The sequence below is a fragment of the Mauremys mutica genome, chromosome 7 (genome assembly GCF_020497125.1).
Source record: "Mauremys mutica isolate MM-2020 ecotype Southern chromosome 7, ASM2049712v1, whole genome shotgun sequence".
NCBI lineage: Eukaryota > Metazoa > Chordata > Testudines > Geoemydidae > Mauremys > Mauremys mutica.
The window spans coordinates 70,376,059-70,389,025 of record NC_059078.1 but is presented as its reverse complement, the minus strand read 5'-3'; the positions used below and the strand labels follow the sequence as shown (position 1 = coordinate 70,389,025).

The following is a 12,967-nucleotide window of genomic DNA, read 5'->3' as shown; positions in this document are numbered from 1 at the left end:
TTAAACAAGTCAAACACCCACATCTAATCATCGTGCGGGAAATTGCATAAGTAAAGAAACACAGAATAGCTAAGCACAATTAGCAAGGCACTGTCATTGGCTAAAACAGTTCTGTTTGTGGATAATCCTTAATCAGTTCCAGCAGAATGTTTCCATCTAAGTCCCAAGTAACATGGTTTAACTGAGTCACAACACAAAAAATGTAGGATGATATTAAGAACAAAAGGAAGCTGTTCTGGGTGGTTTAAAAGATATATGGCTTTAATTTTACAATCCTCTTTTAGATATATGCATTGCTTTTAAGGCACAATCCAAAAACCTTAACTGGAGAGGCTGAATTGGTATTGATTCTACATTCTTGTGATACTTGCAGTGAAGCATAAAGAGCAGAGCAGGTCTTCCTGAAAAAAAAGTATTTAGTAAAACTTCTTTAAAAAAAAACAATATAATTGAGGGCGGTTCCATTCATGCACACAAAACCATGGTGTGCAACAAATGCAAGAAAATTGGCATGTGAAAAAAGAGACTCATACAATGTCCATATAGAAAAAGCATCCAAAACAAAAAACAAAGTCCTCAACCCCCCCCCCCCCCACCACCTTTAAATCAACAAGAATGATTTTTGTACCAGGAAACAAAATTAGTGCAGCTAAGGATGCAAGCAGAAATAATAATCCATTATTCATTAACTAGAGAGTGACTTAAAAAATCCTGAGCAGTTTCTACAATAGCTAGATTTTCTTGTGTTTATTATACATTTTTGGATGGAAAGGGGAAGATATGGAGAGTTAGTTTTACACATACATACTAGCTTTAGGAAAACAATTCACTGCCTGTTTGGTTTTTTGGAAAACAAAAAGAAACAAAACCCAACATGGATATTTTAACGCGATAACAGAAAAGCAGCTGCTTTTTAAAAAGCTGAAAGCTCCACTTAGTCATTTCCACCACACAACTTGAGCAGGATTTTCCGGTAGTCTCCTGAAGTATCACCCTAGCAACAAATCCAAAGGGAAAAAGTTAGGGAAAGAAAGCCATCCAATCGTTACACTTCTTTTTTGTTTCTGTTTTTTGTGAGGGAGGTGAGAGAAGATGCACTGTACAGATCCCAACATTCAGAATGGCTAAAAGGGTAGCCTTTAATAAAAAGTAGCCTTCATTATTCTAGACTCACATTTGAATTCCAGATCCCAGGGCTAATAAAGAGCTGACCCCAACCACTGTACAAGTCCACAGTAGGATCTTCAGGATTTATCTAGTAAAAACCCTTCAAGAACATATTTCTTCAGAAGACTGTCCTGGACTCCTAAATACTGTGCTATGTTCTTATGTCATGGAGGACACACCAACTTGTCCTCCAGTATTCAAATTCACCTAATTTTCGAGCAGCAGCATAAAAGCCATAACAATGTGCTATGGGAATGTGATGGAAACTGGAAAATGGGGCCCGTATTTTCTTTCCTTCTGACCTTCCATCCTGCTGTGTTATGGGGACATGCAATGAGAATGACATCCTTATAGTGTACTACTAGACACCAGGATGGCTGAAATTGGTGACTTCACATTAATGACTCTAGCAGAATGATTTCTCACTCCTAACACATCTATTGCATTCTATGGCATGGTTTAAAAAAAAAGAAAAAAGAAAAGAAAAGCTTCCATTTAGGCCCAAACCAAATGAGAAATCAAAGAGAGTGTGTATGAGAGGGAGGTGAAAAAGTTACAAGACATCTTGCAGCTAACAAATATCTCATCATAAATGCCATACTGGCTGAAATTCACCAATGGTTCCTTAGGAGCAGAGGCATGCCAGCTACAATCATTTTAAATATCTGTTTCTGAATGACAATGTGTGATAGCTAAACCGGTGCTGTAAAAGGGCTCACACGGGTTTTCTGTCCAAGAATATTGTGTACTCGCTAAAGCCATGGTACAATCTGGTTTTGGACATGTCTGCTAACTGTTCTGTGTGGATTAACAGTGTCACAGCAGTTCTCAGCTGGGTTTGGAAGTTGATTCAATACACCAAGACAAATCCTAAACATTTAATAATTTTAATAAATCGGATCTATGCCATGGTCAATGGAAGAAGAGGGCTGCTCTGCATTAACAAGGGGAATATGCATTAGGAACCTGATCCTGTTTGCACAGAAGTCAACGGACGTTTCCACTTTTACTTCAAAGGAAACAGAATGGGGCTATATATATATATATATATATATATATATATATATATATAAATAAAACTGCTTTTTAATTCACATCCATGGTGTCCTGAATAATCAGAGTCTAATAAACTGAATCACCATGGGTTCATATCTTTGAACTACAAACTCTGCTTAAACTGATTAGGGCTGGCAATTGCTGCTGCCTGATAAAAGAGCTGATTTTACACACAACCACACACCCCTTCCCTGCTGACAGCATGTCCAATTTTTGGGCTTTAGTTTACATTCTAGTAGTTATAGTGCAAACGCATCTCCACCCAAAGACAGACTTGTAGTGAGCATTTGCTAAGGGTTGGGGACAGTAGTCCTCTCCCTGCCATCCACAGCCAGGTTACAGAGTTGCTGCGCAGGCAGGCAGTCTCTACGGCTGCCATTACAGCCCGTTACACTCCAGTAAAGGCTGGGGACCCAGCACATCTCCTCTGCAAGTGAGGTGGGTGCCAGTGAATTTGTGGAGATGCTGATCCTTTGCCCTCTCTCCCCAAACCAACATTCCACTGCTGCCATGGAGAGTAGACAGAAGCCACCAGTGTGGCCTCTTCCCAGTCTCCTCTTCACACTGCTTTTCCATGGCCCTCCATGGATGAAGAGAGAAGCAGGGAGCATACACTCAGTTATTCAGTGTCGGGAGTGGGGTTTTATGGTACGTACAGGAATTAACGGTAGGAGAAAAATAATTTTAAAAAAAGTCTTACTGTGATGTCCGCGTAGAGGGATTTGCCATACATCCGCTTGTATTCAGTGCGTATATCCAGCAAGTCAACCTCGCTGCGCGACACCATAATTCGAATCAGAGTCCTGTCTTTTGTTCCCGCTCCCTGTGAAGAAACCAGTGAAGTGCATGAATACAATCAGCTTGCAAATTCTAGACAATTCAACACAAATTGGAGAGTCCAAGGGCCAATCCTTCCCCAGGTTATGCCAGGGCAACCCCATCGAAATCAATAGGATTGAAACAGAGTAACACAGGGCAGAATTTAGCCTACAGTGCTTTAGTGAATGAAGCGTGTGCTAACAAGATATTATCACTTTCAGTTCCTTGCACAAAGAGCAACCAAAGAGGATGATGAATTTCCACCACATTCCACAATTCCCATCATTGTCAACCCTTCCTTGCCTCGGTCTTTTTCATAAATAAATGCACTGAGTTCCATTTCTGAGGGGATCCCAGTTTTAGACTCATGTTCTGGCTCCAAGAACAAGAAATAGAAGCAAAATACATTTGTAGGAAGGTCAAGGTGTGAAGGCCAGGGAGTTGCATTACAACTGTTATTAGTTTAACTTCAATGTCTTGACTTGAATGGGGCTTAAGCATACACTTAAGTGCTTTGCTGAACTGAGGCTTTCATAAATAGACAGCAGGTTATGATCATGTGCATTTCTTTAATAAATCCCCTACTGAAGGCCAGATTCCATCAGCCTTACTCCTGGGTGAGCTTATCGAAAAAAGGTGCTTTTCAACATGAACAAGGTGGCAAGATATGGACATTAGTAAGTACAGTAGTGCCTATCCTAATACAGACAGCATACCCCAAGCTCTTCACATCATTTACATCCCTAACTGGGATGATTTTCATCCTCTCAGCCAAATTAGCTTTATTCCGTGCTTGCACAATAAGTGATCAAATCTTTGCTCAGTCAAAAATTCTCAACACATTTGACCCATTACTATTGAAGTTATGTTTTATCAGTGCCAAGGCACTTATGCAATTATATAAAAACACAGTGATGCACGGAGAGATCACACACAGCCACAGAGACCTACCTTCATGGCTTTATGGAGTCTTTCTGCAAAGAAAGCTGGTGTATTTTTCATGCACTTAACTGCAAAAGAAATTGTAGTAACAGGTTAGTTACTTACAACTAAATAAAAATCATTGTAGTTTATTGGACTTGCTCTGAATCAGGTATGTACCTCTCTCTCTCTAGATACACACACACACACACACACAGTTCCTGCTCACTTGAGTTAGGTCACTGAAATTAACTTTTAATTTGCAAGGCAAAGTTTCTAACTTTGCATCAGACTGGTAGTAGTTGTAGTATCCGAGAAACCTCAGTACTTCCTTGCTAAAAGTGAATCTTTCGGTCAATGGACTGAATCTAGTTATGGGACTGAGGCAGGGGAACAACATTAGGTCTTCGCCAGTCTTCCTGATGTGGAGAAGTTCTAGTGCAAGGTGGATTCAATTTCTTGTCCTAAAAGTTCAAGGGAGTGGTTGAGCTGGTCAGATGAGTCCCATTCTCTCAACTTTCCAGCCTCTTGCTGTATAATCAAAAATACTTGTAATTTCCTTCAAATACTTGACAGCTGGTTTCCCTCCAGCTGCCAAGTCTGGGATTTTTAGACAGAGAAATAACCAACAACAGGGATTTAGTACACTGCATGGCACAGCATTAATTCCAGGTGATTTAGACAACTTAATAGCCATTGTAGCACATGCAGAAATAGGTGGCAGTTTAACAGCTACACGGCCACAAAGAATTTGTATTTTAACAGTTCTGAAATCTATAGTCAGCGTCAAATTTGATAAGCTACCAAACTATACTAGCAGTTCAACTTACAGTTGTTGACTGTGGGGAAGATTTTCAAAGGTAGGAGTATAAAATTTAACTTCTAAATCCATTTAGGAGCCTAAATCAGTGGGGTGACTGTCTAAAGTTGATGAGAACCCAGCACCTTCCACTGACTTCAACTGATTTAGGAGTCTAAATTGGGATTCTAGTTTTGAGTCCAGCAGCTGCCTTCACTGGAAGCCTCACCCTTCACTTCCAGGCAAGTTATTTGTTCTTTGTTTTAGTAACCGCACGCAGGTTCACAAGGACTTTTGAAAATCTTGGCATCCCCATGGAAGTGAAATCTAGCTTGAACTGGCTTTCCATAAATAATTAGAAAGGTAAAAAAGCATATTAAAAATATACTGACAAAAATCCCACCCATCATTTCAACAGAATGAAAATCTACAAACTGATCTCATATTTGATATGAACAAACAGTCAGTCCCACAGTGTAAAACAAACGAAGCGGTAACCACACCACACATCCATCTCATTAGGACAGTTCATAGGGAATTACAAAAGTATGAAAAGCAACCAACTAAGATCAGGATAAAACGTAAGGAGCAAATCTGAAAAGGAGTGTTTCATAGCAATGCAAACTTTATAGAGAAAAATGTAGGTTTCTTGGTTTTTAATTGAAATGTAGATGAAAGACAGCAGTCCACATATACACACAACTGCCAAGGATGTGCACAATTCACTTCAAAACAGAGGATGACAAAACATGAAATGTATGTTTTCTGATTACCATAATCGGCTAAAACAATCCATTTGCACTGCAAGATATTTTGAGTCTATTATTGTAAATTACCATCTGTACAGTCCAGAAAGCTTTAAAGAGAGCAAAACCAAAAGGAAACAAATATTTACAATTAGACTTTTGCAGACTAGGTGCAAAGAACAAATCATCCCAGGGAAAAGGCTGATTTATGCAATAAAAAAACTGGTCAAAACCAGGATGATTTCAAATGTGTTACATAATGATCAAACATTAATGTTACGAAGGTCACATTAAAAAGGGTTATTGCTTTGCTTGCAAACTAGAGTCCGAGTCCTGTACATGGATCCACATATCTGGCCCCTTGCACTTTTGCAAAGTCCCACCCAAATCAGTGAGACTCCATGTGGGGAAAGGGCACTCCTAAAAGGATCAGAATGTAGGATCCAAGCTGTGACAACAGAGTTTCTTTGCTGTGGTAAATGGGAGCCTTTTCAAATACATTATCCTCAGTCCTAAATACGATGCCAAAGAGGTACCGGTTTTACTGTGGTAATATGTACTTAATTTGCCATTATTTCTGTTCCATAGGTCTGACTTTCTAACATTAGGATATGATTAATCTGGTATGAATTTATCAATCATGGGAAAAGCCAAAGAAATAAGTCTCATTGAGGGCTTCAAAAAAAGTCATTGGAATGACAATCTGGCCAAGCAGAGAAATATAAGCACAGTTAACTATGAGAGCAATCAGTCCTAAAACTGCATTTCAAAAACGTTAATTATTAGTAAAGGATGGTTACACAGACACTCTGCACATGAGCTAGGGAGTGAAAAATAAACGACATTTACATAAAATTCAACATTTTGAAAAGTTTTGTTTGGAACTTGCATAAAATGAACCCGCAACTTTATCCTAAGGCAGCCAAATGGCCTGTTCTTCCTCCTGTTGCAGTTAGCTGTAGTTTTGCTATTGATTTCAGCAACAGTAGGATCAGGGCTCAAAGTTTTATTGTCATGTCCCTGTTCTAGTCAGTGTTAAACCATGTTAACCAGTTACTTGTTAATGTAATTAAGAAGAAGAAGAAGAAGAATTATTCTGTGGGAGGCAGCACTCAAGTGTCATACCAAGGCAGTTATTTAGAGGAGGTAATTTGGAACAGATGTGTCAGTAAATTAGCCTTAACAATGTGTATTACAGAGAGGACACACAGCAACTCTAAACTGGTAAAGCTTGACCCAGCTGAGCTGCTGCTTAAGGAATTGGGACCTATCCAAAGCCCACTAAAGCTAACAACCTGGTTTTCAAAAGACACTCAACATGCACCATTCTTGTTGACTTCAATGGAAAGTGCTCAGCACTTCTGAAAATGAGGCCAACTATGCTTAATAATTACCTCTCCTCTGTCTAACCAATTCTAATTTTAAGTCCAGAGGCTGCCTTCAGTGGAAGCCTCACCCTTCCTTTCCAGGTAAGTTCTTTGTCACATTTTATTAACTGCAGGCAGGTTCACTAGAAGGCTCAACAAAAATGTGAAAAACTGGAAATACAGGTCAGGTTTCCTCTGAGGGGAAAAAAAAACAAAAAAACCATCTCAAGCTAGAACGAGCAGTGCAAAAACCGCAGCGATTCCTGCTGTTATCGTCATTGCTGCAACAGCTTCTATACGCTGAAACGGGGGGAGGGATAGTTCAGTGGTTTGAGCATTGGCATGCTAAACCCAGGGTTGTGAGTTCAATCCTTGAGGGGGCCATTTAGGGAACTGGGGTAAAAATCTGGGGATTGGTCCTGCTTTGAGCAGGGGGTTGGACTAGATGACCTCCTGAGGTCCCTTTCAAACCTGATATTCTATGAAAAAGAGAGACATACCTACTGCCACCATGCCGCTTTCAAGGTCCCCAGACATCTCACGAGATATGCTCTTCTCGATATCACGGTTACACATCCGCTGGTACTCACTGAAAACTGGGGGAGAAAAAAAAAAAAGAGCTTTCAGCAGCCAGTCTTGTAAGATGGGCATTGATTCATGCCTATACTTGTCGGCTTCCTCTGAAGTTATACTATGCTAACAGAGCCTTTACCGTAGCATCTGGTGATGGTGGTTCAAATGCTTTTCAGGCCTAGTTTGCCAGTTTTCAAAATAAAACTGGAAGTTCATCCTTCATGCCCAGCAAGACTTGCCCACACTTAGTACTCCATTTAGAAGCCATGTATTTATAATCTACCCCTTCTCTTCACAGTAATTGTGAAGGGTGGATGTGAATAAATAGGAAATGCCTTCCTCATATCTCCCTGTCTTGATTTCTGCTTCTTCAAGGAGACAGGAGTCATAGTCCTGCTATTGGCAACAACCTTTTAGAACCCAGCAGCATGAACAGAAAAGGGGTCTGTGGTAGAAAGGCCTTTTTTATATATACACACACACAAAAATCATATAAATCAATCTTTAAAAAGATTTAGAACACACCTCTAAATATAAAAACTTTTAAAAAAAACCTTTAAATTCAAACAGGATTTAAAAAAACAAAACAAAACCACAAAGCCACCACCCTAATGATCAGGCAGCCTAGCTAGCGCAAATAGAGGCTGCGGGTGAGTGGATTACTTCTCCATCTTGGCCTCTTTGAGACTGTCAAATCATACAACAACTTTCTGGTCATTGCCAACCTGGGCTGGCTTCGAACTAGCAACCCCACAGTTAAGGTCAGGAGCCTAATTCATTTAGGCTCCTTTGAAAATCTCAGCATAAAGACTTTATAGCATAGTCACAGTTCCCTGAGGTTAAGCCATTCATTTAAAAAACTTTGACAACAGACTGGAAGGTGACCTTTAAGACCGTCGTACAGTAACAGCTACTCTGTTAATCCAGGATCACAAGGAGGACCAGGGATGAAAAAAAAAAAAAAAAAAGCATCCTCTTCTACTCTGTCACCCTAGGACACTTCTAAGCCACAGCTCTTAGCCATGCTGAGCACATTGTTACAGAGATCCAAAAGAAAAATGAAGTCTAGGGTCTATATGCAGACTCTCTCTCTCTCTGTACCATGAGCAAGATTTAGAGCTGAGTGACTGCAGACTGTGACCATTATGAAACTTCAGTTTTGGGGGAGAAGGACAGAAAAATGCCAACCAAAATCTTCTACAGCTGCAAACTGACATTCTGAACTATTATGGCTGTCTCTGCACTAGACATGTTCCCTAAAATTTCCCTCTGCTGTAGCTCCACAAGTGGTAGCAATGGTGGGAGCACTAGTGCAGAGCAGTCTTTAACCACCATGTTGTCTAGCCCTTAAAAAGCACCTTGTCTACACTACAGCTTCATGCCCCACTGCTAACACCAGTGGAGCTGCACTGAGAGTAGCAATGGTGAGACTGCTTAGGAATGATAAAAGACGAGAACAGAGAAGACCCATGTTGAGATCAGAGCACTATAGCATTGGATATAGAGGAAACTAATCGGGCATGGCACTAGATTTAAAGGGTGAGATTCAGACCTTTTCCTTTCTCATGCCATCACAGAGTCCCAATACCCAGCATTTAAAAACAGTGCTAACTGTAGAACAATTACAGTATTTGTGTATAGACTCCAAAAGAGCTACTGATATGATTGTAACAAGGAATATGTGGAACTGCCATGCGGGCATGTGGATGTAAAAATTATGTAGAGCTCCTTAATTTCTTCTTAAGGCACACATTCAGACAAAAGATGAGCCTCTATAATAGTTTCACCTTTAGGAGAGATGTGCCTACATTTTTCACTGTTACACACACACACACGGCAGGATAAGCTAAAAGCAACATTTATGTGTGTAATCTAAGCTCCTTAGGAGACATTTATGTAACAAGTTAAGACACCATTACCTGCCCTGAGGTGAGCTCTGCTCCTGGTACACAGAATGGCATTGAACTTGGACTCGTCGGTCCCTAGACGGTTCTCTCCAGCAGCATAGAGCTCCTAAACACAAAAAGGAATCCACACGTCATTAATTAGCTTTCCAGTCTGGTGGCTTTTAGACCTGCCTTCTAGGCACTTATACACTTCCCCTCCTCTAAACACAGACAACTTGGTCTGGACATTGTTGGAAAACAGGAACAAGTAACAAGTGACCCGAGTGGCACTAGAGCTTGAGCCTTTATGCACATTATGAGCCTTATTTGCACCCAGAATTGCCAGTGAAAGATGCACAGATGTTTAACTACAAGAGCTCCGGAGTACCCACCTTAAGGGGAAACTCCTGGAAAAAGAAAGATTGGTCACACGGGATGAGAGTAAATTCTTGCCAGTGATAAGGTTCCGTTCTAGTTTTCATCCTAAAATATTCCCAGACACTGTCGGAGTTCCTCAAAATTCTCCTTTTTCCTTAGGATGAAATTCACCATGCAGAAAGCTAATTTTATTACTATTTATATCACACTAGGGCACTAAATATGCCAGGCATGGTACAGACCCAGAGAAAGACAGTCCTTGGCACAAAGATCTTATTCTCCCCCTTCCCCAGATAGTAAGTGGCTACATGCTATGACAAGGAAACATTTCATTAGGATCCAAGTGTCTCCCTGCTGAACAAATCCTGAGTTAATGGGCTTTAAGGAGCAGTAGTTGGGAAGGGGAAGTTTTCCTCTGCTCCAAACATGTATTGTACTTAAAAACACTGGTCTTCAGCCTGTGGCTGCTTCACATACTTCTCTCCCACCCACCACACAAGGGCTTTGGCCAACGGATCCACAAATTTACAGAATCAGAGCCTGATCAAAAGCATTACTGACACGCAAAACCTTAAATTAGAGTGAATAAATGAGCCTCGGCACAGCTCTTCGGAAAGGCTGCCGACCCCTAGTGTAGATGTTCAAGCTCCCACCCCTGTGAGGTGGGAGGGCCCTAGAGTCTGGACTCCAGCATGAGCCTAAACATCTACACTGCAATTAAACAGCCCCATAGCCCGGTCATTGTGAGCCTGAGTCAACTGGCACGGGTCAGCTGTGGGTGTCTAATTGCAATGTAGACATAACCTCAGGGTCCTTCGGGGGTCCTTCTTGGGCTGAAACATTGGCCTTGGGCCAATAAAACATACTTTGTAATCAGCATAAAATAGTCAAGGGCATGCATTGCAAGGAGGTGAGACTTAAGTGCCAATGTTGCCATGTCATTTTACAACAATAATAAAACAGTTTGACTTTATTTTCATAACCTGATGCCAGGAGGAGGGGCACCCAGAGCTGGATCCCACAAAAGGTATACAGAAAACACAGTTCAACTCAACCTTTTTCTTTTTCTTAGTGCAATGGCTCACCCAGCAGTATTTGGTAGTAAACCACCAGATAAACATGAACCTGACAATTCCTGCTTGCCAGGATCAGTAAGATGAACCATGTTTAGAGGTACCCACATTCTCATGGGGATCTCCAAAGCAATTTCTATCCTCAGCCACAGACATCATTTGATATTGTTTTGTAGAAATGGGAAGGATGGGGGAGGGGCAGCAAGCCACTGAAGTTATTAAAAACCAACCTAAATGAATCATCAACAATCTCTGAACAGCTATTTTTACAAGTAATTTTTTTAAAGGGTCAAAAGAAAATATTTGTACAAAATCAACTACACAAAAAGTAGTAACAACATTTTGAAAGAGAATAACTACAAATGAATCTCTCAGTTCAATGTGCCCAGTTTCAGTAGACCAAATCCTATTGGATTTAATGGGAATTGGGCTACTAAACTCCCACATACTGAGATGAGATATATACTTGAACACAAGGAAGCATTTCTTACTAACCTGAACATCTCTTTGGACAAGTGACATGTCTACATTTGTACTTTCATCTCTGTTTCCCTGAAAGAATTACAAATAGTAGTGATTAATATACACACTTTTCAGTTAACAAAACAGCCCCTTCCACTCAAGCTCCCACACACCCAAAAACAGCCAGTAAGCCTTTACACTTTAATGTTTATTACCTAGGACAAACAAAACCATTTTTGCTTTGTTACTATGGGGATTTTGATTCTGAAGGTACAGGAAACTGTAGACCCTTTGACTCTGGGGCAAATAAAATTCCTATTCATAGAAGTAACAGATAAAAATATAGGATTCACATGTAATCAAGTAAAGAAAAACAGTTGTGTGCAAGTAATAGTGTTCACCTGAATTCAGGAAAATGATTGCCTTACTGTTGCAATAAACTGGTGCAAGCATAAGGACAATAGAAAGAATGACATTGTTACCATCTTCATTTATCCAAAACCCACCAGAAAACATTATGAACCAATTTGTACTTAAATGGATGCCGGCCCAAACATTACAGCAACACAATTTATTGTGTTTACCTAAACCTAAGTAAAGCAAACACTGTCCTCCATCATAATCCTATATCCTAAATCAGGGGTCTCAAACATGCGCCCACTGAATTATTTGCTGCGTCCGCCAAGCTCCCCTCACCTGCTGCCCTCCCTCTCCCCGCTTCTCTGCCTACCTCGAGGCACTTCCCACCACCAAACAGCTGTTTGGCGGCACTTACTGCTTTCCAGGAGGGAGGAGCAAGGAGCCACGCTCTCAGGGGAGGAGGCGGAGAAGAGGCAGGGCAGGGGCAGGGATTTAGGGAAGGGGTTGGAATAGAAGCAGGGAGGGGACAGGAGAGGGGAGGGGCCTCATGGAAGGGGTGGAGTGGGGGCGGGGCTGGGGGTAGCGGAGGGGGTGTGTGTCAGTGATGCGGCCCTCGGGCCAATGTACTAGTCCTCATGTGGCCCTCGTGGTCATTTTTGTTTGAGATCCCTGTGCTACATACAACCTTGGACTGTTCATTTATATTATCAAGAGGGAAACCTAGATTCTAGACTGGACTATATCTACTGTTATTCCATTTAATAGACAGACATTACATTATAAAATGTTTTTCAGAATAATTACTAGGTAGAATATCCTGCTAATCTTTGTACAGGGAAAGGGAATTAAAATAAATCCATGAAGAAGGGGACATGAGGATTTATGTATGGTAGTTACAGGATATCAATATTATCGTATTTTTATTTCTTAAAGTTAAGCTTATTTTTTCCCCCTCCTTTCACTCATCTCTGAAGACCCAGCAGCACTAACACAGACAATCATTTTTCTGACTGGGGATTAGTTTCTGAAATCATACACTGATTTCACGTTTTGCATGAGTGAAGTTTGAGGTACTTGCCCCTTTTATCACTGCAAATAGGTAAGTAGAAACCAGTATTAGAAAAAACAGGAAACAAATTTTAAAAAATTTCTTGCTCTATTTTGCATCAAAATTGAAAAAAAAACAGGCCAAGGGTGTTGGTGTGCGCGTGCGCAACAATAAAATTACTGTCCAAACAAGTTTAGTTTAAGCGCTTTGCTTCTTTATTTGAATGCAGGTTATGAGATTCCTGGAGAAACAGTGAACTGTGTTAGCCACAACTGAGTTCAAAACTAAGGCCCCAGGTTCTGCAAACACTTA

At 40.7% G+C, this 12,967-nt stretch overlaps 1 protein-coding gene across 2 annotated transcripts in view; it reads right to left on the bottom strand.

Annotated features, from left to right (window-relative positions):
• Window positions 1-236: 236 nt before the first annotated feature.
• The window catches only part of ANXA11 (annexin A11), a 57,169-nt gene continuing 44,438 nt past the window's right edge, over window positions 237-12,967 (bottom strand). For both annotated transcript variants that reach the window (XM_045023522.1, XM_045023523.1), the window contains exons 10-15: window positions 11,281-11,337; window positions 9,368-9,461; window positions 7,376-7,471; window positions 3,994-4,052; window positions 2,924-3,046; window positions 237-994 (exon numbers count right to left, since the gene is read on the bottom strand). In XM_045023522.1, the coding sequence (XP_044879457.1) occupies window positions 935-994; window positions 2,924-3,046; window positions 3,994-4,052; window positions 7,376-7,471; window positions 9,368-9,461; window positions 11,281-11,337 (489 nt within the window). In that variant the 3' untranslated portion in view covers window positions 237-934. The remainder of the gene's footprint in view (window positions 995-2,923; window positions 3,047-3,993; window positions 4,053-7,375; window positions 7,472-9,367; window positions 9,462-11,280; window positions 11,338-12,967) is intronic.